The sequence below is a fragment of the Dermacentor albipictus genome, chromosome 2 (genome assembly GCF_038994185.2).
Source record: "Dermacentor albipictus isolate Rhodes 1998 colony chromosome 2, USDA_Dalb.pri_finalv2, whole genome shotgun sequence".
NCBI lineage: Eukaryota > Metazoa > Arthropoda > Arachnida > Ixodida > Ixodidae > Dermacentor > Dermacentor albipictus.
The window spans coordinates 172,835,132-172,861,586 of NC_091822.1; the positions used below are offsets into that span (position 1 = coordinate 172,835,132).

A 26,455-nucleotide genomic window follows, 5' to 3' on the forward strand; every position below is an offset into this window, starting at 1 on the left:
GTCGTCGTCGTTCCTTTGTGTGTAGGCTTTCCTTTCGAGCCTCGAGCGCGCCATTGTGTCAAGATTGTGCACTTTCTCCTCTTCTTCCTTTGCTTCCGCACGGCGCCTCCCCGCTTTCGTCGCCCTTTTTCCCTATTCTCAAGTCTTGTCGTTTCCTTTGGAGATCGCAATCTTTCTTTCTTTTCCTCGTCGGCTTCGTCTGATTGCGCCGCCTTAGCTCTTTCCGGCGCGAGTCGCCGGTCTCTTTCGCCCCCCCCCCCGCCTCTTCCCCGTTAAAAAAAAAAAATCTGCGGCCCTCGCGCTTCCCAAATGAGCCCCGGCAAGTCTCGAACGCCTGTGGAACTCGGCGCACTTTCTCTCGCTCGTTAAGGATCGCGCCCGTGGGACTGGACTCCTGAAATGATGGTTTCCGCACTCATTAACACCGTTTCCCGGCTACGACGGCGGCGAGCGGCGACACTGCAGCGTCTCGTTGTTTGCGAGAGTCTCGCGCCACTCTTTGCGCCCGCGCTCGCTGTTGGCGAGCTGCTCCTAGCGACTCTCTGCTGCGCCGTAAAGATAGGAAATGAGCGATAACGCCCTATTGAAGTCCTGGTAGATATCGCAGAGTTCATTGCGAGCGCGCGGAGACGGAATTAAACCGGCGGCCGTGTGACCTATTTAACCGGTGGCCGATCGTCGACCATTTATTGTACGCTGTCCTCCGTGAGCTGGGGAGGGCGAAAGTATAGTCGCAGTTTTGGAGTGCGTATAGTACTGACGTTTCATTTAAGGAGGTCGTTGCTGACCGTCGTCGCTTACGCGAAATGACCCCGATTGCACTTTCGCGTTGGGAGCTTAATTTCGGTCTGAAGCAGTTTTTGTAAACCTTTACACAATCTGAATGTTAACAGACTTCGCCATTCCGATGGTTTCCGTTTCAGACTTTGTTTTCAAAACTAACGGTCACGGCGTTTTAACACTAGATACTCAGTAACGCCAACTTTTGTTCGTGTACCACATTGTAGCTCGGACACATCCTAATTGTCTGCACCTATTATACTTTGTTCTACGTAATAAACTGACGCCTTGTTTTGTAACGTCTTTTTCTTTTTGGAGGTAAAGCCAAAAAGTGACGCGCAAGAGCGTTTCTTCAGCGATTTTCGCTGGTCATAATTTCAGATGGAAATACTAGGTGGCATAGAGGTATAGAGGCTTGGGTGAGCCGGTACTGTGCGGCGTTTCCAAGAGCACATAGCGAACTAGATCGAATGCAGAAGAAAAAGAAAACGCAGTAAGAACTGTCACTTTCAGGTATACAACTTTCTTGTGCTCTTCTCACCGCTACGCAACGACCTTTTTCGTACGTCGTGTACAGATAATTTGTCAGCAGGAAGGTGGACGGGGTCAGACTGAGCCAATGTGATCGGTGTTTTTTTTTTCTTGTCCCTCTGAGCAAGGGGAAGGAGGGAATGAGAGAGAGAGAGAGGGAAAAAGAAAGAAAGAGGAATGATGGATGGTGACGAAGACAGAACGAAGGTATGCGTGTGTAGTATGTGCAAGCAAACAACACAGCTATTTTCTTGGTCGTGATTACGGCGGCTGTCGAAACAACAATAGTGGCACGTAGTAGTGATGGCAAAGAACACAGTATGAATACCGTGAATGACGAAACTTACTTTTATTGGATGAGCCTGTGCCGACAAAAAACAGGCTACACTTTAAGTCGGCGATCGTCGAAATCTGATGAGCGGGTCAAGCGCATCAGCTTTTATGAGCCATCGAACGTTCCCGTAATATGAATAAGTTCACGTGTCAACGGCTATGAAAGCCCCCTACGCAACAAAATCAGAGAAGAAGAAAGATCTCAGTTGGAAGAAATAAAGCGAGACTGGTGCATATGACGCCAGCAAGCCCATAGTTCTAAATTCTGTCGTTCTTATCCTGTCCTCTCGTCGTAGTCTTCGATGGACCCGCGTGCTGACGCAAAAGCCCTGATGCGGAGGCCGATAGTCAACGGGCAAAAGAATGCAGCGAGTTTCGCTACCGTTTCACCATCGATGGCACTGTCACACATTCGTTCTTTTAGCTACCACGTACGCCCACGGCGTCTAAATAACGCAGTATCATTTATTGTCAGCATTATACTGTGCTATGACAGATAAGAAATACGTCCGAACAAGATGGAGCGAAAAACATCGTTGCACGAAAGGTAGGTAGGATGTCGGAGCCCTCTCTTCGGGGTCTCGCTGGCAGCGTTCGCCAGGACGCAGCCGATGACGACCGCAAGATACCGTCTATCTTGGTATGAAGTGAGTGGGGTCAGCCACTTGGCAATTGGTTAAGAGCCGGGGGATGTAGAGCGGAGTAGGGGGTGTAGCGCAGGAACACAGTGCCATAGACTGTGGGGATATTGGGTATCCGCCACAGTGGTGGCACAGGGGTAAGTGCGTCTTTCGCGCGGGCGCCATTCAGAGTGTGCGTACAGCGGGGGTCGGGAGCTAGGTTCGCAGGAAGGTGGAGATCTCAAGTCATAGACAGTGTTGAAAAAAAAAAAGCGTGCATCAAGCTGGAGCTAACATTTCGACAATGATGTGAACTTGTCTTCGTCACGGCTTGACAGAAAAACAAATCTTCTTGTCGAAACGTTGGTTCCGGGGCGATAGGTAGAGGGGTGATCAGGTAAGGGAAAATGTGTTTTCAATGTTTAGTATCTCTGAATTACCCGCCGTGGTTGCTCAGTGGCTATGGTGTTGGGCTGCTGAGCACGAGGTCGCGGGATCGAATCCCGGCCACGGCGGCCGCATTTCGATGGGGGCGAAATGCGAAAACACCCGTGTGCTTAGATTTAGGTGCACGTTAAAGAACCCCAGGTGGTCAAAATTTCCGGAGTCCTCCACTACGGCGTGCCTCGTAATCAGAAAGTGGTTTTGGCACGCAAAACCCCAAATATTAAAAAAAAATTATTAGTATCGCTGAATTAACTATAAGAGGTGCAAATAAATACTAGATGCTCGAGTTTAGTTTAGATGCCTTATACGAGGTGCGTAGTAGGTCTCCGCGGTGCCGCACTCAACAGGAACCGCATGCAACTCGAATACCGAAGAGACTGGGGAAACTATTGCCAAGGTCCGACTGTTGTTTACAAATGCCTAATAATAGGTCTAAAGGATGCATAAACTTAGGAAATAATGTTTTCTTTTGTTTATTCTATTCTTTGTCATGTGTTCTACGAATTTCTGAAAAAATGTTTCTGTGTGAGTTTGGTACGTTGCTAGGCGAACTTTTCTTTCTTGCAGTCGGCGCGCTTTTCGTCTTTTCACCTACTCCTCTCTCTCTCTCTCTCTCTCTCTCTCTCTCTCTCTATATATATATATATATATATATATATATATATATATATATATATATATATATATATATATATATATATATATATATATATAATGCTGTTGGTGGGCTTTTAGCCCAATTTGTAAATTTGAGGGTGAGTCTGCGTATAAGCTTGTGTGCATAAGTGTTATTTTTCACATCCGGCAGCCTTTGTGTCTGTGAACAATGTGTAGGCGCCAGTAAAGCCTTTTCTGGCTTTTTGCCTATGCGCCTCAACATTAAAAGTGGATTCGCCCTTCCTCGTTAAACCAAACGAAGCACACTTATTTGGTAGAAATACAGGGCAGGCTGCAGGTGATGAATATGTCAAGTTCTAACTGTGCGGGTTAATTAATTCCAGTCCCTGCAGTAAATGACTTCTGGAAGCGCTCCAGAACATTGTAAGTGTGCTCTACAGTCGGCGTAGAATTTGGCCTTTTCTGTTTGGAGAAATAATGCTGACAGCTAGAATAAATTAAGTAATAACAGGTGGAACAATACAAAAGATGTACACGTGACGATAAGTATGTGCAGATGAATTACGTCGCCTGAAAAAAAAAAAGATTCCTTAAATCATTGCACGGAAGCGTTGCATGCGGGCACCGTTTCAACGTGTGTGGTTTAATGCTGTGCAGTAGAACGTAATAATGCAGCTACGGGAAAGAAACAGCGCGTCTGCAAATTGTGCTGGGTGGGCGAGGGAAGCGAGTGCCGGAGGAGGAAGGCGTCTGGAGGGTTAAAGCAGGAGAACGCGGCGGAGGGTGAAGAGAAGTGAGGCGGAGTGTCGCGAAAGGGGACGGTACGCGAGGCACGCTGGGTGCACGTTTTCTGGCAGTTGCTACGGGCCCTGTGTGCCCTATGGGTGTACCGGCTTCGTCTGGTGATCGAGAGACCGAGCGCCTAGTGAGAAGGACGGAGCAGCAACGCAATCGGTTCTGGACCGAGCGCGAGTCGATCGACACCAAATATGAAAACGCGGCTTACGTGCAAGCGTATGGTAATAGCACCCATAGGCTTGCGCCTCATCCGCGTCCATGGAGTGAAACGTGAATATAATTTTTTTTCAGTCTGTCTCAGTTGTTGATCAATGTGCGACTAACAATGCAAAATCTATTACTTGTTCTGGCCCGATGTTGCGGATAGTCCTCGCTGTAAAACATTCACATATCTTTTTTTCTATTTCCTCTGTGTTAAGCCCGTTAACCACATTTCCCCTTGCTCATAGGCCGCACTTAACTGAGCTTCAGTCGGCTTCAATCGACTGCGAACATTTATTTATTCTTCCTCGGGAGGCTCCTCGATAACTATACTTCGGTGATATTTCTTCGAGGCGGTGGAGCACAGCCAATTTACGGAGCGTGAAACTTTCGTCGAAGGCCCCGACGTGGCTTCTCAACCTCTCTCGCGCGCATTCCAACCGTCGCGCCGCTACGCCAGGCGCCCGCTCTTCTCTCGGATCGTCTGGACGATCCCTCAAAAAAGGGAAGGACGCCGTAGGGAAAGCGGGAGAGGCGGCCGAACAATGATGCGCCTGCGCGGTCCCTCTCCTCCCCTTGTCGTGGACGGAGAGGAGGAGGAGGAGGCAGACGGGAGGCGATGCCGACCGCGCCGCCGTCTGGCGCGCGCTCTTCGCCCAGCGTCGGTCGCGCGGGGCGCAAGCGCAAAGCGGCCTCGAGCTTCGACTCGCGTGGACGCCGCCGGAGTTTCCCGAACGGAGCGGTGCTTCTTGTGGTTGTTTTTGTTGTCGCCGAAGCAGTCGGCGCCGCTCGCCGGCCGCCGCTGTGTTGTGTGTGTGTGTGAGTTTTCGCGGTTCGTGCGCCGCCCCGCCGTCTCGTGCGGCCGACGTGCTTGGCGCGACTCTCGCCCGGTGGTGGCCCGGCCGTCAACGTCCGTCGCGTGAGACTCGCCGGGACCAGGGGGGCAGTAGTAACGTTGCCAACTTTTTGATTCTCCTCCTCTCTCGGGGCGAGCATCGGCGGCGCACGGTTCACAACTTCCGCCTCTTTCGATTATTTTGCTCCTCCTGCTGAAGTTCGCTGTCCGGTCTGTTGTCGTCGGTGTTTACTTTCTGCCCCTCCTGGTTTTGTTCGGCGACAGTTCTACTCCCACATCGTCGTCGTGCTGCTGATTCTTCGCTCGCGGAGACTGTCTACGTTCGCCGATACGAAGTTCTTGCTGCGACTGCCAGACTCTGACTTTGTGATCGTTTTACTGGCCGCTCGGTTTCCCATGGTGACCTAATTGCGCACTGAAAGAACCATTTGACATCGTTGTGGGCGTATAGCATCGGCGAGAGCTTTCCAATGGTGCGTGCTGGTCACGACGGCACTGTCTCGCTTCCTGCCATGATTGATTCCTTGTTTCCTTTCTGGGACACATAGTCTGAACGTAAGTTCCGCGTTAGGAGGTTTCGGCTAGAATTCGGCGTTTCGAACTCGGCGTTTCGCGTTGATAAAGTGCTTCGCGTGGGAACTTTTTTGAGACAGAATAATTGTTCTGAATTGAAAGACTGCCTTTGTGGCCTTTAGGTTCGTGTCACAATTGTTTGTTGTTGGTTGAACCTTACATTCAAACTATTCTGTACAAAGCAAGGTGCCTGTTCTGAGTATATTTCCCACTACTTAGTTATCTTCTTGCATGTTCCAACCTGCTGCTTTGAACTGACAGCGTTGTTTCCAATAGGGTGATATTTGTTTCTTAACGTGCCTCGTCTTTCGCTCGGTGATCTGTCTCATACGCTGACGGAACAAGTGACTGATTCGTTGAGAAACGCTGTTGCTGAAAGCGGAAGGCTACCGTAGCGTAACGAGTCTGTTATTCTGTGTACTTTGTCTTTAGACGATTGCGCGAGAAACTGCATTTTATTCCGCGACAATACCGGTTCTGCTTCCATCTGGTGCACTTAACGTTCTCGTACAGTGCAGGACTTGGGTCTTGAGCCTGTTACAACCTTTTTCTTTTTTAAGTGCGGCACCTTCGTGAAAAACTTCGCAAAAGGTTGCCCGGCAAACGGACAGACAGCGTTTTACCGAAAGTACATAACTGTGACTTCGAGTCTTCCTCGTTGCATTTGTCACTATCTGATCGAAATCCAACTCACCTCCGGTTACCGGCCTACAAACAACGACCATTGTTTACGTAGACCGCCCTCCTAAGAGACTGTTCGTGCAATTACATTATTCACCAGACAAGTTCCGGACTCGGGTCTCCACGAAGTGGGCGGAGTAGTGGACGCATGGTCTGAGAAGGAAAACCCATCTTTCTAACGTCAATCAGGTTCAGTGTACTTCGCCACCCATCACTGAAAAGGTTCTGGGCTTCGAATCAGTGCCACAAGCTTCTGAGTGAACAAAAGCCGAGCGGGTGCTCAACGAGACGTTGCATCTTAGTTGACCGAGCTGCGTTTAGAAAGTTTCCCTTTATCTCTTTCAAACGGCGGGCGCATCCCTCGCGAGAACAGACCACCCTCGGTGTGTGGGTGGGTGCGCGTGTCAAGTTCAGAGGAAGAGAACAACACCAGGAGCTCGTTTGGCCGCCTTTCTCCAACTGCCTGCCGCGACTGCGCTAATCGAAGAACTCTAGTGCCCGAGCCTGTCTGCGTGTCGGCGCGTCAGCACACGAGCAAAAGAACGAAAGAAAGCCCGGGTGCGTTGTCGTGAGGCGGCGTGGTGAGCGCCCCAGTGACATGAGCGGTGGTCGCGGAGCGTACCGTAGGCGGGCGACGACATCGGGACTCGAGGGTCACTCGCCGCGCGGTCCCGTCTCCGCCGCCGTGGTCCGGCTGCCGTCGTCGTCGTGGTGGTGCCGTCCGAGCGCGCCCTGTCGCGGGCCGACGCCACGTGGCGCTCCTCCCGCGGGGGCCGCCCTTCGCTCCAGGCTGCTCGCGGGAACCCGCTGAGGGAACGGCCCCCCGCCCGGTCTCTCGTCTCCCTCGTCGCCGAGCTGCGCGGGAACGACTCGACCACGCGTGCGATGTCACGTGAGTGCTCGACAGACTTTTTACGCGAAGCATACTAGCCGCACAACCACGCTCTTCCTTGCTGCGCCGCGCGCGGCCGCGTAGCTACCATATGACGTCATAACAGCTGTAAAAGCGGAGGCTCAACTCGTGCGCTCGCTTGCGGCCGCGTAGCTACATAGCCGGGTCTCAGCTCGTGCGCTCGCCTGCATGAGTTGTTTCTTCGTCTAGCCGAACCAAATATAGCCAAGCAACAGCAGTTCACCAGGCTAAACAGTGGTTCAACAACTAAAACAAAGGCTAGTATGCTTCGCATCCTGGGCTTAACCTTAGCTAAGCCACAGCCATTTTTTTTTTTGGACGCTGTTGCAGCTTTCGAGGCTCGTCGCGCGAAATTATTTCGCTGATGACGAGGCCCTGAGATCAAGCAAATAGAATTGGGCGGTGCACCAGAAGGCGTTGCGTAGAAGCAGTCTAAGTGTCACGTGTGTTCGTTCTTATTGCGCCGTGTATAGCACGTACCGACGGGGGCAGGATGGACATTGACTGGAAACGAAGAATCAAACTGACTTGGAGAAGCGCTTGTTCGCGTCGCTTTCATCTTATCCCCGTTGTACAGTCAGTGTCCATCTTGTCCTCGTTGGTGTGGGCTGTATACAGCGCAATGACAATGAACGTACACCAACTAGGTCAATTAATCGCTCTGGTAAACGTTCTATCTGTGTTCTCAAGTTCCTGCCCTGAAGAGACAAGCCCACTTTTCTGAGCGTTCGTTCCAGAGACATTCATTGTTCGACCAGCTGTCGATATGCAACTGCTTGTATGGTGTCCTCCCTTTCTTTGCATTGGTGTAGCAATTACCTACGATTATCATAAGTCAACTAGCCCCTCACTATTTTTGTGTATGTTTAAAAGCTTGAACTTATGGGCCTAAACGCTTCCAGAAACAATGATTCTTAGACGTCGTTGTCTTAGTACAACGTTCGAGAAAAGAGATATTTAATGTCGACAGACGTTTTCCTGTGAAGTCTGTATACTGTTTAAACAAGGAGGCACAATACAAGCAGAAAGAGAAGACGAAGACTTTGTCATCCTTGCTTCTTCGCTTATCGCAGCTTCGAGCCACAGTATATTCAAATTACCTTTTGAAGACTTGGCCACGTGTATTAATCTTGCCTGTGTGAAAATTCACGCCGGTATAGCTTTCAACATCCCCCCCCCCCCTCTGAATCTGATGGCAGCGCCGCCACATCTTCATGATTTCACGCTCTTCCGCTTGTCTGTAAACAGTGGCGCACCTTTACACCTCACAACTTTTGTCGACTGACATATAAACATCCCGCAGACAACGAACTCGGACGGCGTTGTATCACAATAGACCAAAAATATAAAAATTCTACCTAAAGAGTACAGCTCTTAGGAACGAGCGCGTATTGATCTACAAGTTGTAGATCAGTCATTAGAAGTTGTATGAACTGTCCTAATGAATTGTTTAATGAATCACGCATAAGGGTGGACGACAGTGCTAGGAGCTACTCCCACCTGTTTAAGTCAGAAACGATCTAAGGTTTCTGGACCTTTAGTGGTAACGTGCATTCCCGCAGTGTGCCCCTTTGCGCGTTACATGTTCCTGTGTTTGTTCCTCCGTGTTTCTGCCGTCTCCTTAAACTCCTGCTTAAACTCCTGAATGCAAATCGCTCCTATATTTTACCGTCTAGAAGTGTGCACCAAGCAAGTCGCGCAGCAATGTGCATCACCGCAGAACTTTTCTTCGCTGCGTCCACACACTTTCTCCCTTTCTTCTTGGATTACACACGTCGTACATCGGCGAAGAAAAATTCTGTCAATGCCGTTTCGACGTCTGATCATCAATCGGTGCTGGCCCGACTTAATGTTCGTCATGGATTACACGCGCGTACTCAGAGACGAAACTGTAAGCGAAAGAGCAAAACGGGGCAGTCGCGTGTATGTCTCTCCCCAGCAGAACCTCCCGCTTTTCTCTCCTCCCTAACCTTGTTTTAGTCGTGGCCGAGGTGGAACGTCCCACGATGATTCAGCAACTGTGGCGCGCGTCAGCAGCGGGAAGGGCCGTCGATCAATGACGTCGTCATGGTGCACGACTTCTTGTTGAATACCGCCCTGCTAAGGCGCGGCTCGTCAATAAACCGCGTTTCGTTTCGATGATTTGCACTTTTCGAAGAAATTGAGCCCTGGTGCAGGCCATTGTATAACTGCGTGCGCTTTTGCCACGTTGGGAGAACTTTTCAGTGGATCCACAGGCTGTAGAAACCGTTTTCTGCGTTTCCCGTTGAATAGGGCAGTGCGGACCTCGTCCGACAGTTCTGCTTGCGTCAGAGGCTTGCTTTCGATCGTCGAACATCCTAACCCATTCGTGAACACTGATCGCGAAACACACATTCAGCCGAAATGGCCATCGTATTTCAAACGGCACCTCGACTGCACCGAGTGTAACACAACGCCGCCCCTCGAGCGAACGTAACGCCTCTCAGGTGGTGCCCACGACCGGCAGTTTCTTGAGCAATGCATCTCCATTCCAGTGCATTTGAATAGACACTGTGAGCAGGTGTTCTTAAAGAGTATTTTCTCAGGAATCGCCGTAAACTGTTATTGAACCGCAAGCATCATTTTATACGCGGGGCGATTCTGGCATTCATTCCCACGAAATAAGTAGCTTTGCGAGGTGAAGAAGATATTGGCAGAGAAAAAAAAATTACGTAAGAGCAGAGTGGTCGGCCCGAGCTATAGCTTGCTCTCGCCTGCTACTGTGCACTGGCAAAAGGGATGGGGAAAGAGAGGAATATTAATGGTGACATGAAGAGGAGGTACGTTTATGCGAGTATATTGCGTTGCGGCATCTCTGAAGCCGTGCGAGGTCTCGCCTTGTGGCTTGGAGAAAGGCTATAGGTGCTCTTGTAATCGTGACTGCTACGTCAATACGCAGTGACCCGAAGCAAACTCATCATGTTGCGGGCTCCTAAAGACATGTGCAATCGAAGAGACCAGTTTCCTGTCGTTCTCTCACGTACGCGAGACAAACGAAAAATACATATGCAAGTGCTTGTGGCACCTGACAGCGTTCAGGGACAATCAGAATGTCAGAGTAAGATATGAATTCAAAGAAGACATATATCCGCAGAAACATGGAAACAAGTAATGATCAACTGTTGTCGAACGAGTGGCGTGTGTCTGAAGCCAGAGCTTTGCCATGCTGACCGGTCGTCGTCAGGGCACCACGACAATTCTCCGTGTTTTCTACTATATTAGGATGTGGCAACGGGTAAGCAGGTCACACAGGCTAACCGACTATTTGTCGCTATCTCGATTCAAACGGGGTGCCGTTTGCGATCACCGTCATCATCTAAACGACGTGGGATGTCGAGCGCAGGAACGTTCGAGAATACAGGACGCGAGTGCTCAAGACACGAACAGCGCGAATTCAGTTGTCGGCTTAAAACAGAATGTACTTTGTTTGGTAAGCAGAAAGCATTCGAGCCCAGTATGTGGGCTGTAGGTGGCGTGGCATTCTTTGCTCGCATACGGATGCACCTTTCGGTGGCGCGTCACCCGTGCACTCGGGTAACCGCGGTGCCCGGGCTATGCAGTAGATCTTTTCGGAACCCCTTTTGATGCTGAGTGACTGAAGAAGCTGGAATAGCGAAATGCCAGCCAACAACAGAAAGGACAACGAAGAGGAAGCAGGCGCTTATTCAGCGGTGCCGCGCAACTCTGGCGTCGGAGAAAAAAAAATAGGGGACGAATGAAAGGCGGCGCAACGTGTCAAGCCAGCGAGTGTTGCCTTATGAAAGAACTGCTTAGGGGCTCGTGCCATAGAACTCGCGCGTGCTTCTCCTCTTATGAGCGCCTCGCCTCCTCGCAGCTGGTCTTTCCACGACCGCCACGAGGCGATTATAGGGGAGCGAAGGGCCCGCGCCTGCGACATATTAAAATATTTCAGTGGCAGTGCGTTGCCATGTCAACAGTGGCTTAGTCCGGTTCTCCCAATAGCGTTGCCGCTTTCGTTTTTTTTGTTTTATTTTTCCTGCGGCCGGCATCAGCAACCGGGTAAACATGGCGAAATGGCTTCAGTGCGCCGGCTTAAGCCGCGTAATGCCCGGGCCTCGTCGTTGCTTGGTTTCCCCTTGCGTTCGAGAAGCGGCGGACGCAAACTGCTACACTGTGAACTCAGTGACCGCACAATGTTTTCTTTCTATATTTATCGTGGAAATGTTAAGCCCTGAAGAAGGCTAATAATGCGTGGCAAGTGAAAAAGAATTTGGAGGAGCTCGTTTTTCTTTATTATTAATATTATTGTTTAATAAAAGGCTGCGTTCAGTCATAACAGAGAGACGACATTACACGTCAACAGACAAGTCTTCTTCGTTCATGAGGTCCTGTAGAAAAGCCAAGCAATGTAGCTATTAATTAAGAAAGCGGGTAGGCATGTCACTAACACGCTACTATACTTTGACAACACATGGATAAGAAGTCAGGCCAATGCAGTATAAGTAGGCACTTGATATTGTGCGAGCTGTTTATTATCATGTTACGTTTCCTAGGAAGTAGAAATCAAAATGTAATGACCTCGTGTGTTCTACCCTGAAGAAGGCGTACAAGCTGTGTGCTGCTAATTACAGGGTCTACGCAGGTCTCGAATTTCGCCATCTCGGAAATGGGGCTTTCTCCTGAATGCTAGCGGAATGCTGTGGGTGACCGTAACGCTTCAGATACCCAGCGTTCTGCATGCTTTGCTTGTTCCATGGCCCGGTCTTCAGCTGACGTCCGGGGTAGGGGGAGGGGGAAAGAAGGTAAGAACAAATAAATCAAATAAAAACGATGAGTTCGATGCTTCCCAAAAGACTGCAATAGAAAAATAGTCGACTGACTTAGCTGTCCAACCAGAAATGCATCAGAAAAACGAAGTTGCACGCGTCTGGGTCACATGCAACTGTGCGCTTACAGGCAGTTATAGAATGCGCCATATTATTATAGACCTAACCGTGGACCTGGCACGCGGTGGGACCACTTCGTCAAATAATCTAGCTCAGACATATATATATATATATATATATATATATATATATATATATATATATATAAGCATGCCACAAGAGTACGAAACTGAATATGATGAAAATTAGTTTCTGCAAGAATAATAAAATAATGTAAAATCTTCTAAAACTGAGTACAATTTCAATTTAATTGAAATAAAGCTGCATTCGTATTATGTGTACGTTCAAATTGAAGTGTAATCTGTGTCAATACGTGAAATGAATAAATTTACCTATAGTATCTGTATGAACTGCAATGTAACCCGGTCCTTTCTATATTTGCCCACATTTAATCATCAAAATCAGTGTTATAAAAAATCGTTGTCGCGTTCACTTTGGGTTTCCACTAGCGCTTTCTGTAGTCATAGAAGAGAGAGAGAGAGAGAGAGAGAGAAAGAGAAAGGATGCATAGAAAGGCAGGGAGGTTAACCAGAGGTAGTTCCGGTTGGCTACCCTGCACGGGGCGAAGGGTTAAGGGGGATGAAAAGAGAGCGGAAGGTGGATATAGACAGAAAGACAAAGACAGAATGAGAAAGATAGCCATGGGAGAATTCGCAAGAGAGACCACACAGGCGCACAACCGTTCTCGCTTTCACAGAGAAGCAGTCACGCATGCGCGCATACGCACGAGAGTGAGTGAATCTTAATGCGACGTGTTCTGCGATACAGGCTCAGCGCCCAAACGCGGTACTTCTCCACGCTGCCGTGGAGGTGAAGGTTAAACGAATCTCGTTCCATTTCGTTCCTATGTGCACTGTGACATTTAGCCAATCTGTTACATTTCACCGTCGCTTGCATTTCGCATAAATTTACGACCTATTTTGTCCTCCTGAAAACGTCGATGAGACGCTCGCACATATTATCTGCGCCTTCCCGCGATGCACTGCCCAGAGACAAGTGCTGTGCAGAGTACTGGACCAGTTGGACAATTGTCCACTATCAGAACTCAAAGCTTTATGTCAGTACTCCCACAGAACGTCCACGCTAAAGGCCTTACTCGCGTTATTAAGGTTCCTGCGGTCTGCGGGGCTTCACAATAGACTGTAAGAAGGCCGCCCCCTACCGCTCTGTAGTGTACGCGGTTTGTTCGTGCTCGTATCTATTTCTCTCTATCTCCCTCCCTTCCGCTCTCTTTCTCTTTTTATCCCCCTTAACCCTTCCCCTCGTGCAGGGTATACAACCGCAACTGCCTCTGGTTAAGCTCCCTCCCTTTCTATGCATCCTTTTCTCTCTCTCTTGCCCTCGTGAGACCATGAAAGAAGTGGGACGGAAACATGGCCCCATGTTAGGGAACGCGTATGTCGAACGTACTCGGATTAAAATGGTAATGGCTTCACCATTATAATTAAGTAAAATGTAGGGTAAAACAACTAAGGATCAGGGACTGTTACAATGAAAGGCGGAAGCTAGGCTCACGTGAGATGAATAAGTGACGGAAGTCATTAGTCCTTTCACTCGGCGATGTCAACTTCGTAAACATTAGTCGTCGTTTGCCTTAAAAACGACGTGGGAAGCGCCGTTTGTTACCATTGTGGCACGCTTAATGCGTCGGTACGAACACAAGAGGTGCATTTTCAGCCCACTTCACTATGTGGAACCTAATGCGCTTTCTTTGCGCAGATAACAAGGTGCGTGAGCGGGCGTATAGTTAGGTTAAATTAACCATTAAGATTCGTCGCCTTTTGAATACCTTTTTTCCCCTCTTCCGTGCTCACACTCTTATACCATTCCGCTTTCACCTAAAGGAAGATGCAGGCAAGGAGTCTGCGCAATTTTCACTGTAACCAGCGGTACGTTAAGAGAGCCCTAATGAGAAATATCAGGTTATAAGCTAGCTTGTGTAATTTTCAAGGCACGCATTCACACACAAAAATAAGTGTGTTCTTGCGCTAGAACCGTTCGTAAGAACAGATGCCAGCAAAACATGACCTTGGACATACCCGACGTTATAATGGAAGGCCAGTTTCAGACAGCACTTAAGCACTAAAAGCTTTGTGAATCTGCCAGGAGCGCAGGCTTAGTGAACTCAAAAATACGTAAATATGAAAGAGGGGTGGCAGCGTCGTGCTGACATTTCCGCGCACCTTCCGTTGACGTCAGACAGTTGAAAGCGAATGCTCGGCTCTCCGTCGTTGTTTACCGGCTGGAAACCTTTGCATTGCATTCAGTCGCAAGCGAAGACTGAACTGTTCAATAGACTATCTTTTCTTTCTTTTGCCTTTTCCTTTTCTTTTTTGCGCCTGTGAAGGCAGGCGAAGTTTCGAAAGAGTAAGCTTCTATTCCGAAGCGATTGAATTGCTCTTTTTTTCATTAGCGTCCTTTCGTGTGAGTTGTGTTCCCTACGCAATGAAACTTTAGCATTGAAAAACAGGCCGATGCTGCCTAACTTCCTTCATCTCCCGCCTGCTGGGTGTGTGGGCCAGTCGAGCAGAGATGCGTAGCCGTATATAGGCGGTGCGCAACCGTGTGCATTGCGCGAAGCCATCAATACGTTGCGCCATCGTGCTCGCTGCCATGGTGATTATGGAAGAAAAAAGGTGCGAGCGCCGACGGCTTGGATGGGTGCAGTGTGAGAGCGTGGCACGTGCTGCTTAAATTTTCCGTCGTTGGCAGGTTGCGCAAAATGCGGGCTACTGCGAGATGCTCGGCGCTTCTGTCGCGGTGTTTCAGTGCAGCGCGCTCGAATATTTCGCGCTTCTTTTATTTTCTAATCCCTGTATATGGTGACGATTGTGTTCATAATATCGTTTTTTGGCGTTCCTACATATTTCTTTTTGTCTGAACATAAGAAACGCCTGTCTTCGTTGCCAGAACTGCGCTTTTTTTTCCTGTTTATGTCCTCGCATGTGCGTCGGTTCTTGCTGGTGGCGCTGCGAAGGAAATGTGAGCGCTGAAAGCCGAGGCGATAAATCTTGCAATATCGCTTTTCCCTTAGCGTAGGAGAGTGGTGAAAGTGTGTCTCCGTTGCGTCTGCGCTCTGTAAATACTGTTCAATCAACTCGTAACCATTCACGCAGTGCCTGGAAGATATGAGTGTCCTAACCGCTCAGTTTTTATCTTTGGGCTAATAGTTAACCGAACGAATGTTGTTTTATCGAAAAAATGTGGTGAAACGCATGCGCTTCAAAGTGCGATATCACGTTAATGTGGTACAATATAAAGGACGGCTTTGTGTCAAGCAACGCGGACTGTCGGCTTTAATGGCGAAATCGCTGTTTGTGACTGCGGCAACCGTGTGGTGCTTTCTTGCGGCGCAGATTTATGTTGAATTCCAATGGCGGAGTCGGAGCAAGTTTTTCTACTCGTTTCGGAGCAAGTTTGTTCCAATGATGGCGTGAGAGCGGGAGTAAGGTGTTCCAACGAAAGAGTCGGAGTGGATTCAGAGCAGGAGTCACTCCGTGGAGCAGAAAAAGATGCTCCGCCAAAATCTGTGGAGTGGACCGGAACTCTGCGTGACGTATTTCCTTTACCACGTTTGTCTGCTGGGAGGCGCCACCGGTCACGACTCGCAAAGAAGCAAAAGCTGCTGCACGCTTGGCGAGACATCCATTCCGCACTTTAAAAAAAACGACAGGTGAACGGCGCTGAAGAGACAAGTGACCAGTGCGGCGGTGGTGGGAGCAAACAGCGGAAGGAAGTGACAGCACGCAAGGTATCCTGGGTAACTCGGCGATACAAGTTCCACTTCCGCCTTGCTCCGGCGGCGCAGGTTGAGTTCCACTCGCGGTTTTGGAGGCGTCGCGGATTTGGAGTCCGTCGGCTGCTCCGACTACGCCATTGGAATTCAACATTAGTGCGCGACTGTTAGTGCGAGGGCAAGGCGTCGATACTCACGTTCGTCTGTACTCACGTAGCAGTCGCGATACGTTCGCTCACGTGGCTTGACCTCATTTGGTGTATTCCGCTGGTTTACGCTGACGCAAGAAGCAGTAAGAAGGGTGAGGACGGACAACTACGACAACGCATTTTGATGCTGCGGTTGTTTATTTTGATGCTATTATTTGTTACCTTTGAACATATGTTATCAATTTCTGTATTTGATCTGCTAGGATCTGTAGCATGATCTGTAGTATGAAATAAATAAAAATAAAAAATACAAAAGATGTCAACTTTTTAATTCTTCGCAATCTCAAATCAAATAGTCATATCTCGTTATAACGAAACGTGATATCAAGAAATAAAGGATACTACGAAGTGAAAGTTCCCTTGAGGTCCCCATAGAGATTCATAATGCTGTGTATGTAGTAGTGGATATAACGAAGTAATGTATATAACAAAGTAATTCTTTCACCCATTTCGTCCTTGTTATAACGAGGTTTTACTTATACAAGGCAGTAAAGCGTCACAAATAGAAATAAATTTTTGCGTAATAAGAGATTTAATGCAGTCGTATCAGCACTTCTGATTTCCCAATAAGGTGCGCGCTTGAGAATGATAAACATTCTATATATTGCGCAATAGCACGTCTTTGTCCATCTTCTTATCCTTATAGTGCCGAAATCTCTGAAGGAAACCGAATGATGTCGTGCCAACTAGCTCCAGTTGAAGCCCACTAGAACCTAACTTCCGGTCTCTTTTCGAAATTGGCATGCGGTAAATAACTGGCGCTAATACAAGTTCCGTGTGCATCTCGTGTACATTTGTTCCAAGATTATATACTGTACAGTGAACGATGCCAGCGAACCATTATTATACGGCAACCCGCTAGGGACTTGGGAGTGGCCGCTCTGTCTTCCCCCTCCCTCCCTCCCTCCCTCCCTCCCTCCCTCCCTCCCTCCCTCCCTCCCTCCTTCCTTCCTTCCTTCCTTCCTTCCTTCTCTCTCTCTCTCTCTCGTTGCGTGTTTATGTGAGTTCGTGTATTATTTATTCCTATTCCTGGGCGTCCAGCCCTTGCGTAAGCGTGGCGACGCTATCACTGATACAAGATCGAAAAAGAAGGACCAGCAAAGAAAGCGCCACCTTCCCGAACGTGGTTGAACCGCTCATTAAGGATTCCCTTATTAACGAGATCCCCAAGATTAATACGTAGCCCCGAAGGAGCTCGAACCCTTAATGTGCATTGCTTCACGCGTCCCCGTTCAATGCCGCCTCAGCACGGCTGTTTCGTTGCCACTTACTTTCTCCTACGTTCGATATCGCGTCTTATTGTTCTTCTTTCCTCGTTCCTTTCCTTTCTTTTTCTGTTTTTCTTTTCTTGTTTCTTTCTTCCTTTCCAACTTCGCCATTGCTTTGTGCAATCGCCTTCCGGAGATACGATGCGGCGAAGAAGAAAAAAAAAAGGAGAAGAAGGTCGGTTTAAATTCTGGCCTTTGTCTTTCTCCATTCCCGAAGCGATAAAGAAGCGCGCTGTTTCGTTTCGAATCGCATTTGCCTCTCTGATTCGATCCTTGGTTTCCGGCGGGGTCTAATTTGGGCCCGACGCAGCCACCATTTCTTCTAGGTTTTTCTGGCACTTTCTTTTTCTTTGCAAAGAACACGGGGGGAAAGAAAGCCACAAATATTAATTGAAGCCGCCCTCAAAGTATCTTTCGCGTAGCGATTCTGAGACCGAGTTCTGAGGATGTGGCTGGAACTTTAGGTAGTGTTATTTTTTGTGTGTGTGACCCGCGCATCGGGAAGGCAGCTTGCGTGGCACGACTAAAATTGATCACCCAAACGAAACACCCAAGGCGTTCATAGCGCCTGTAAAGGGCGCCAGAAAGGAAAGTGGTTTTTTCCTTTGCCCCGCTTTTCCACCGCTCGTCCGGTATTCCGGTGTTTGAGAGAAAATATCATATATATAAATAAAGACAGAATCATGGAGCAAGGTCTGTTTAATTGAGACATTTGGACGATGCAGGAATTGCGCCTTTAAATCAGAACAAATGACTTTGGGGGCAAGTAATAGCAGAAGCGTCTAGAAAAAAAAAATGCGTACTATATTTCGCTACATATTCCTCGTGGTATCAGTGGTGCACGTGTCTTTGCATGCAATGCGATAAGTTCTGTTACAAGATTGTGCGAGAATTTCGGACCTAGTCGTATGCCCAATACGGTTCTGCGCTAGAGGAGGAAGCTGCCTTTCTTTCTGGCTTAGACATGTGTCCTATAATCGAGAAGTATCGTTCCTGTCTTTAACAGCGATATTAGCGCAACCCGTCCTTCTAAATTGGGTACTGGTGCTTAGGAAAAAAGAAAGGTTGATTATACAAGCAATGCACATTCCTCCATGTGCTCGGTGTGGTGGCGCTCAACAAATATTTGCATGCGATTACGAAATAATCCGGTTGATGACGTACTGGTCCTCCTGCCGGGGCTGAAGAGTGGTGCTGAAATACTGATTTAAACGTGGAAAACTTAACTCAACACCCACAGTAGCATTTCCGACGCGCTGAAGCCAAGTATGAGTTGTCCAAAGTTCAGCAAACCAATTACACAATAATTAATTACTGTATTAAATAATGTTTTACTCGAATAACATTTCGTTGTTTGTTCTTTGTCGGAAGTAGGGGTTTATGTACGTGCTCTCAATGGCCACAAATAAAGGCGAACAGTTTTCTTTGTGTACAGTGATTTGGATTTGGTAGGTGCGACTTGTTTGACAGAGAGAAAAGCAATCAAGGACTTTTGCCGATTCTTGACGCCCGCGGTACTTTTCTTTTTCACTTGCTTTATTTTTTATGTCAGCCTATGCGCAAGTTACCAAGTTTTGCAACGTGTTGCAGACGCCTTCAACTGCCCGCCTTCCCCCACCCTGACCATTGCTGTCTGCCACGTTATGTTGTACTTGTGCCATACTTGATCTTACTCCGCTTCCTTCCTAGTGGCTTCATCGCTCTGTTTCCCTGTGTGTTTTATTTCCTGTCCTTTCTTTCTTTCTTTCTTTCTTTCTTTCTTTCTTTCTTTCTTTCTTTCTTTCTTTCTTTCTTTCTTTCTTTCTTTCTTTCTTTCTTTCTTTCTTTCTTTCTTCGTTTCGAAAGAAAGGAGAGATTCCTTCCTGTACTCGGTGTTTTGTGTTGCCGCTGGCAGGTCGTGCCCTCTCCCTTTCATTGTGTTGCGCGGTACCGCTCGTGATCCGGCTTATCCGTAGGTCTCTTATCGGCGGCGCACAGCCTCCGCCTCTGAACGTAATCGCCTGGCCCCGTCGCGGTGTCTGGAGTCCGGAGCGCAAACACTCCGGAAGCCGCGCTTGTTGCAAAAAACGCTCCGCTCTAGTTTTCGCGGCAATGCTTCGGCGCTTTCCAGGTCAGCTCGCCATTTCCTTCACCGCAACCGCCTGCGTCGACGATGCGCCCGAAGCCGTCCTGTGACTTGCGGTTTCCTTTTCTGCGATGCTCGAGTGGAGGACGTGTTGTACAGCGGGTCTAGCAACTCGAGTTTAGCCAGAAGCTAGCTGAACGTGGATTTAGATGCCGAATAATAATAATATAAAGAAGCGATGAAACGGCCCAGCGGCACATAAGAACGCGGCGGGCTCTACTAGGTCGAACGCGTCGGCTTGTCGAGCACGCGCGGACTAGCCTTGGTATTTCACAGCGTGTGCGCACGCACGAACACTTACGCGCACGCACGCACGTACACGCAAGCACGCACGCACAAAACGTTTGTGTCAGCCTGCATAAGCACACTTACAGTAAACGCATATATGGTTAGGAGTATAGTATGTGGATAAGCGGTCTTGGTAATGCGAATGCCCATAACACGTCGTGTATCAAGCCAAAAAGAGGAGCGCACGCTTTGCTTTCACTTTAGGGAATGTAGTGCGGCATAGTATATAGTGATCAGTTATATGCGTACAGGTTGTACGCAATCACTGCTTACAATGGTACATACGGCGTGAGGAGGCCAACGGCTAACATACTTTGTAACCATGCTCCGGAACATTGGATTTTTTTTTTCATTGTTTGCCTTGAAGAGACGGTACTCCGCTTGGCCCCCTATGGCGGAGTGTCGGAGCCATTACGGCGCGGATCAATCACGACTCCACAGAGCGCATTATGCGCAGTGCAAGGATCGTAAATTTGTTTTTCTCTTTTTATTTACGCGAGGCTGCTATTTCGACAATAGAGCTTGCGAGGAGGCACTCCGGACTGAACAACGTGTAAGCTTCCTTTACTCTTTCATAGATTTACTCCCCACCATCTACATGAGAGAATCATTAATGTTTCTTTATGGATGGCGCTATACTTAGGCTTTCGCTGACGGGATCTAGCATAGCGGCGCCTCGTCTTCAGCAGCATCACATGCAACGCGTCGCTAAATGACCCGACTCAGGCGTTGCCACCATTGTTAGTAACGCCGCAAGGTGGTGGAAACACAGGCTGTGCGATGCTGCTGACAGAAATCGTATGTATTTAGGTGGGGACACTGTTAAGTTCAGTTCTCACTTTACTGGTACTCCAGCTACGAGGGCCGACTGAAGCTTCGCGAATGCGTTGAACGCGAGTGCAAATCGCTGCCACCGCTATACCGATGACTAATCATCTACCGCGTAGCCGAGCGATTCCACATTTCGCCGAGGGAGGAATTCGCACGCTCACTGCAGCGGCGCTGCGTCTTCAGCAGCATCGCACGCAACGCGTTGCTAAATGACCCGACTCATGCGTTGCCACCATTGTTGGTAACGTCGCAAGGTGATGGAAGCACAGGCTATGCGGTGTTGCTGAAAGAAATCGTATGTATTCAGGTGGGGAGTTAAGTTCTCACTTTTGCTGGTACTCCAGCTACAAGGGTCGACTGAAGCTTCGCGAATGCGTTGAACGCGAGTGTAAATCGCTGCCAGCGCTATACCGATGACAAATTATCTACCGCGTAGCCCGAGCGATTTCCACATTTCGCCGAGGGAGGAATTCTCACGCTCGCATGCACTCGTGTTTTCTTGTTAAGAGTGAGTGCCGCTGTACACATGCTGGGTCTGGTCTGTGAAGATCTATGCCACCCTTCCGTACTGGTTGAACACTCGACCGTTGACGTATCGCGCGTCTGATCTCCATAACAATTGCTGCGCTGTCACGTGCTAGGGTGCGCTCTCGTCCCGTGGGGCTCTCTCTCTCTCTCTCTCTTTCTCTCTCTGTTCGCTTAGGCGCGAGCACAACGACGCCTCTCCAGATGCGACCCGAGACTCATTTCTTCGAACAACCTGAAAATAAGAGAAAGCATGGAAGAAAAAGGATAACTTCTTGCGCTAGCGTGATTTAGCAAGGCGAGACGTGAAGGAAACGAAGTAAAACAACACTTCAGCATTGTTAGTAATGGTGGCAGAAGACTTCCGCTCTCTGTCTCATATTCTTTTTTTTAATGTTCCACTTACCTGGATTATTCCAGGCGCGTTTTCACATCGCAATGCAAATTAGGTTTAGTTTTTTCAGAGTCTGGAACGTCTCCAGAACCTCGGAAGTGTCTCTAGGCTTTCAACAGCCTACGCGTGTGCTTCGCAAAAGGCGGGCTTCTGCGTTTCGCACATGTTTCTTATGCTTTCTGAAGGTCCTTTAATTTTTTTCATTCTCAACCCATCTCCTTTGGAGATCGCGCGTTATTATTAGGTTACGTCTTCCCTATAATTTCGTATGTGCTTTTTTTTTATTTCTTCTTTTGCCAGGGCTGACTGGGAGTGGTCTGTGTAGCGTGAGCCGCTGTATGAAAAGGTATCGCGACATGCCAAACAAACGAAGCAACCTCGGAAGCTTCGCTCGTTCGTTGTCGGGGCAAACGAGAAAGCGTTATCTAAGCGAAATAGGCAACGCCCTCTTACACGGGATGTAAGTTTAGCAGGTGCGATAAAAAGAATGATACTAATAAGAAGTATAAAAAAGTAGGACTTCAATATATCTAGAAGGCGGTAGCGAATATGCGCAAAAATACGACGAACGACAACTTCGCGTGGTTTAATTTCGTTTCGAAACGCATAAAAGAACCAAGTAGAGGAAACTCCTGGAAGGCCTCTTTCTCGCAATGTAACGCTGCGCTGTGGCGTGGCGTGCCTTCATCTCCTTGCCTCGGCGGATTCGACGCGTTCCAGGGCTCCTCGGAAAAGCACAACGATGTGCAGAGAACCTGTCGTGAAGTATATATATATATATATATATATATCTGCCAGTTTATGGTGCGCGCCTTGTATAATGCTCCATTTGGAAAATGCGCCGGCTGTGTCGACCGCCCGCAGCCTTTTCTGAGCGCCCTTCCGCTCGCTCTTTATCACACCCCCCCCCCCCCCCCCGTGCTCTGTGCAACCCGTCGAGCGTTTGTAGTTGGCCGCACAGCTCCCGCAACGCAGGAATGGGACTGAATCGACTAAATCGACCGATTAATTTGTTTCGTTGAGACACAAAGACAGCGTAAGGAAATAAAAGTCGCATACGTTAAAGGGATACTAAATGAAGTGTCGACTCACTCTGCAGAGTGTAGCTTTGATTAAAAAGCCCATAAAGAAGTATATTCCTTTTAAAACGTTGACTCGTGCATGGTCGCATTTTTTTTTTCTTCTCATATTGCGACTCATTTCGTTTCAGACAGGCGTGCTTAGATGCAGCGTTTGGCTGCTTTGTCGGCCGTGACCCGGGAAAGCAAGAGGTAACGCACGCACGCACGGACACGCACAATACATAACCGCGCACGCTGATGCGCACAAACACGAACGCGCTGGCACGTTCTGCTTGTCGCACTCTCGCCGCCGGCACATTCCGCGTCACTCTTCTGCTCCCCCTCCGCCTTCTTCCTTACGCAATATTGCGCAATTATGCAATATGAACCGAACGCGTAGCTCACGTTAACGCCTTCTCGGGTCTTCTCTTCCATCTAGTCTATACAAACCCCCCGCCTTTTTCTTTCCGCGATGGCATTGCACGGGAGCCAAACCTCGTTCGTTGCGAATTAGTTTAGGCGACCGCCGAGGGCCGACGCGAAGTGGTCTACAACAAGAACGAGAACAACAAAGTATGACCAGTGGCTCGACGTGGCTTTTATACACCTGCACATCCTGAAGCAGCGGGATGCGGTGGAAACGAAACGTGCTGCAGCGCCTTGTTAGCATCTCCGGCCGCCGACTGTCCGGCGAGGCGTGCGTTGTTCACACTTCACCGTAGAGACGCTGCCAAGTGTGTTTACAGCGCTACAGGCTGCCTGAAATATCGTTAGGAGACGGCGCTTCTGTTGTCGCTCTCTCGTTCCCGTGTGTCTGCGAGCGCACGGTGTCCGGACACTTATGTAACTCGAATGTGAGCGCGTCAGCTTTCCGCAGTGGTAGATGTCTCTCTGAGATGGAAAGGTAAGAAAACGTGATAAGGGCTTAAAGCGAGGCGTTCGCAAGTCTTCGAACGGCTGGCCTAGATATATCTCTTATTCTTTCTGGACAGCTCGGTCGGTGTAACGGGTAAACAACCGACTTGGGCCGACGGTTGCGCGGGAACCGGAGCTCCATATTTATGGGAAGCCAGCGACGCAGGACAGCAAGGATATGTATGAAGGCAGGCGTAATATTTAGTTTCGTCTCTCTTTCTTTCTCCTGTTCTTTCTTTTCTCTCGAGGTTTCGCGCCGCATTTGCGTCGTCGTTGTAACGCCGAATAAATTAGTTTCCCTCGCGTTCCTGTTTCTCCGTATTTTACTTTCTTGTCGTTCGTGCGAAATGTTCAGACTGGACAGGAGACGTAAACATGTTTACTGAATTTCCGAGAAACGCGTCACTGGGCTGTGCGCGTATATATTTTCTCTTATTCTTCCTTCTCTTCTTCTTCTTCTTTCTTTTTCTCTCTCTCCACTCAGAAGCATATCTCGCCTACGAGCGCCTCGCGCGCGCCTGCAGCTCTCTCTCTGCGAACGTTACATTTACTGACGCATTGTGTCGCGACGAAGGGCCGTGCAGCGCGGAGCGGGCGCCTAGACGCGCATCTCCGCTCCTCCCGAATTCGCAGAGCGCTGCGCTGAAAGTGTGTCTTCGTGAATGACCCTGTCGCATTTCGTCTTCACTGTAACTACAGAGCATAAGCCCGCGCGCCCCGGTCGCTCCACGTGTCATCTGTCTGAATTGCGACGACTGCAGTTCTCGTTCACCGGGACTGCGAATCCTGACCCCGCTCATTCTCTCTCTCTCTCTCTCTCCCTACCTTGTTCACTAACTTTGTCATTCTCCTCTTTCCTTCTGCGCCACTGTGTTCTGCGCGACACCGCTTTTTTGAGAGTTAAACGAACTCGAAAGCGCGGGGTCCAGCCTCTCTCCTTGTTCCCCCTCGCGTGAGCGCGTCGATAGCTCTTCCGCCGCGAGCGTGAATGCGATTCGCTGTCTCGTCCGCCGTCGCCCCGCTGTCCGAAGCGAGGGCGGGTGAAACTCGGTCGGTCGGACTCTATCAGCGCCTAATTGCCTAGTCGCGTCCCTTTTTAGGGAAGCCTGCGTTGCCAGCCCGGCTTTCCTGCCTTCTATATAGCTGGCCTTGTACTGCAGGACGCTGGCGCGATTTTTTTTTTTTTTTCAGGCCCGAATGAAGCGGCGCGGGTTGGAGGGCGCGTGGTCCCGTTAAAAGCGTGCAGTGTTACGCAGCAGGGTGGACACATTGCTCCACCCCTTTTGTGGCTTGAAGTCCGTTTATTCCCGTGACAATACGGAGAAAGGGACGTCAAAACGAAAGGCTGCTCGAAAGTGTCGGAGGTCCGACAACAAGCACGGCAAACAGCAGCACAGTGCAAGTGTACTAGCATGTATAAGACATATATATATATATATATATATATATATATATATATATATATATATATACACACACAGCAAGAATGAGTCACCTGTGTACGCATCACAAAATTGAAGTCACAAGTCGGCATCGAATACACATCGACAAACATAATGAAATTAATAGTAGCCAGACAGCTTAGACGTGCGAAGGAGGACGCTTCTATATTTCGAAGTTAATTGTTAGTGATTTGCGTTGACAGAAAAAAAAACGACGCTGAACTATGAACTACTATTGTTAGTACAAGGAAATATTAGCACACGAAATTGCGCTGCTAGCAACAGTTATACTACACACAGTAAACAAATTCAAGTGCTTGCGGGGCAGTGCAAGAGTGCCTGTATTGTGTACCAATGTACTCTATACATTCGAACCGGGTGCAGCGTGACCCCATATTACAGATGACGTCTAAAATGGCTTTTCATCAATCGCCGTTCTTACATCTGCTAACCACTTCTAACTACTTCCAAAACTACTGCGAGATCTATTTGCATGCGGAACGCATTGGAGGGTACATGGTCTGCTTCCTCGAACCCCGTTTGCGCAGAAATCGCCGGCTGAAATCTCTCGATGAATGAGCGTGATTACTAATTCGTTGACCAACCGGAACGGTCTTTACGTTTCCGTCAAACTTGAAAGAGTGTCGGAACTCGTTTCTCCATCTTTAAATTTTGCTTGGAGCATATATTAGATGACTAGTGGTCTACGCTGGCACCGAGAGAAATCACTGCTCGAATTTTTTCGATATGACTGAGCGCTTTTACGAACTACTGCGATAGGTTAGCATGATGCGCAATAACGGTTACGTGCAGTGTGAAATGCCAGGAAAACAGTGAGAACTACGGGGGTCCCGCTCGCGCTGGGTGTAAGTTCCCGAACGGGGCCAGCAGTGTGCTTCCAGGCCATTGCACAGATTTAGTTAGGCCCTCGCAGAAAAGGCTCCATTATGCTCGCTCGCTCGTTTCACTGCCGAGAGCGCATCGGCATTGTTCGTCAAAGTGCAAACCTCGCTGCTGGAAAGCAGCGGCCCCGCGTTAACCCGCCTATTGCGCTACCGAGTGGGCTCAAAAAGGCTCTTTTGAATTAGTATAGGGGGCATTACATCTGCTTGGCAGTTTCTAATCATTGTTTTTATTTATTTTTTTTCAGAAGTTTCGTCGTCTGACTACGTGCATAAAAACACCGTTTAGATGGAGTATAGCTTTCAATGCCGCTCGCAATATGCGCGCTTGTTTCGATTTGAGGAGAAGTATGAGCCTGTACCTTACGTATGTAGCTTAGATGTGCACGAGTGGGTTGCAGCGCTTGATTTAAGGACCGCAGTGCCAGACATTTCCTGCATAAACGAAGTACCGCGAAAGTTTCAGGGGCCGGGTGGTTG

The 26,455-nt window shown here is 48.8% G+C and overlaps 1 protein-coding gene across 3 annotated transcripts in view; it reads left to right on the forward strand.

The window, feature by feature from the left end:
* Camta (Calmodulin-binding transcription activator) overlaps positions 1–26,455 on the forward strand; it is a 560,381-nt gene that overhangs the window by 249,537 nt on the left and 284,389 nt on the right. The window contains exon 1 of one of the 3 annotated variants that reach the window (XM_065430478.2): positions 6,161–7,330. The exons of the other annotated variants lie outside the window; for them this stretch is intronic. Within the exon in view, the coding sequence (XP_065286550.1) occupies positions 7,324–7,330 (7 nt within the window). The 5' untranslated portion in view covers positions 6,161–7,323. Of the gene's footprint in view, positions 1–6,160; positions 7,331–26,455 lie in introns of those variants that run through there. 3 annotated transcript variants of the gene reach the window in all.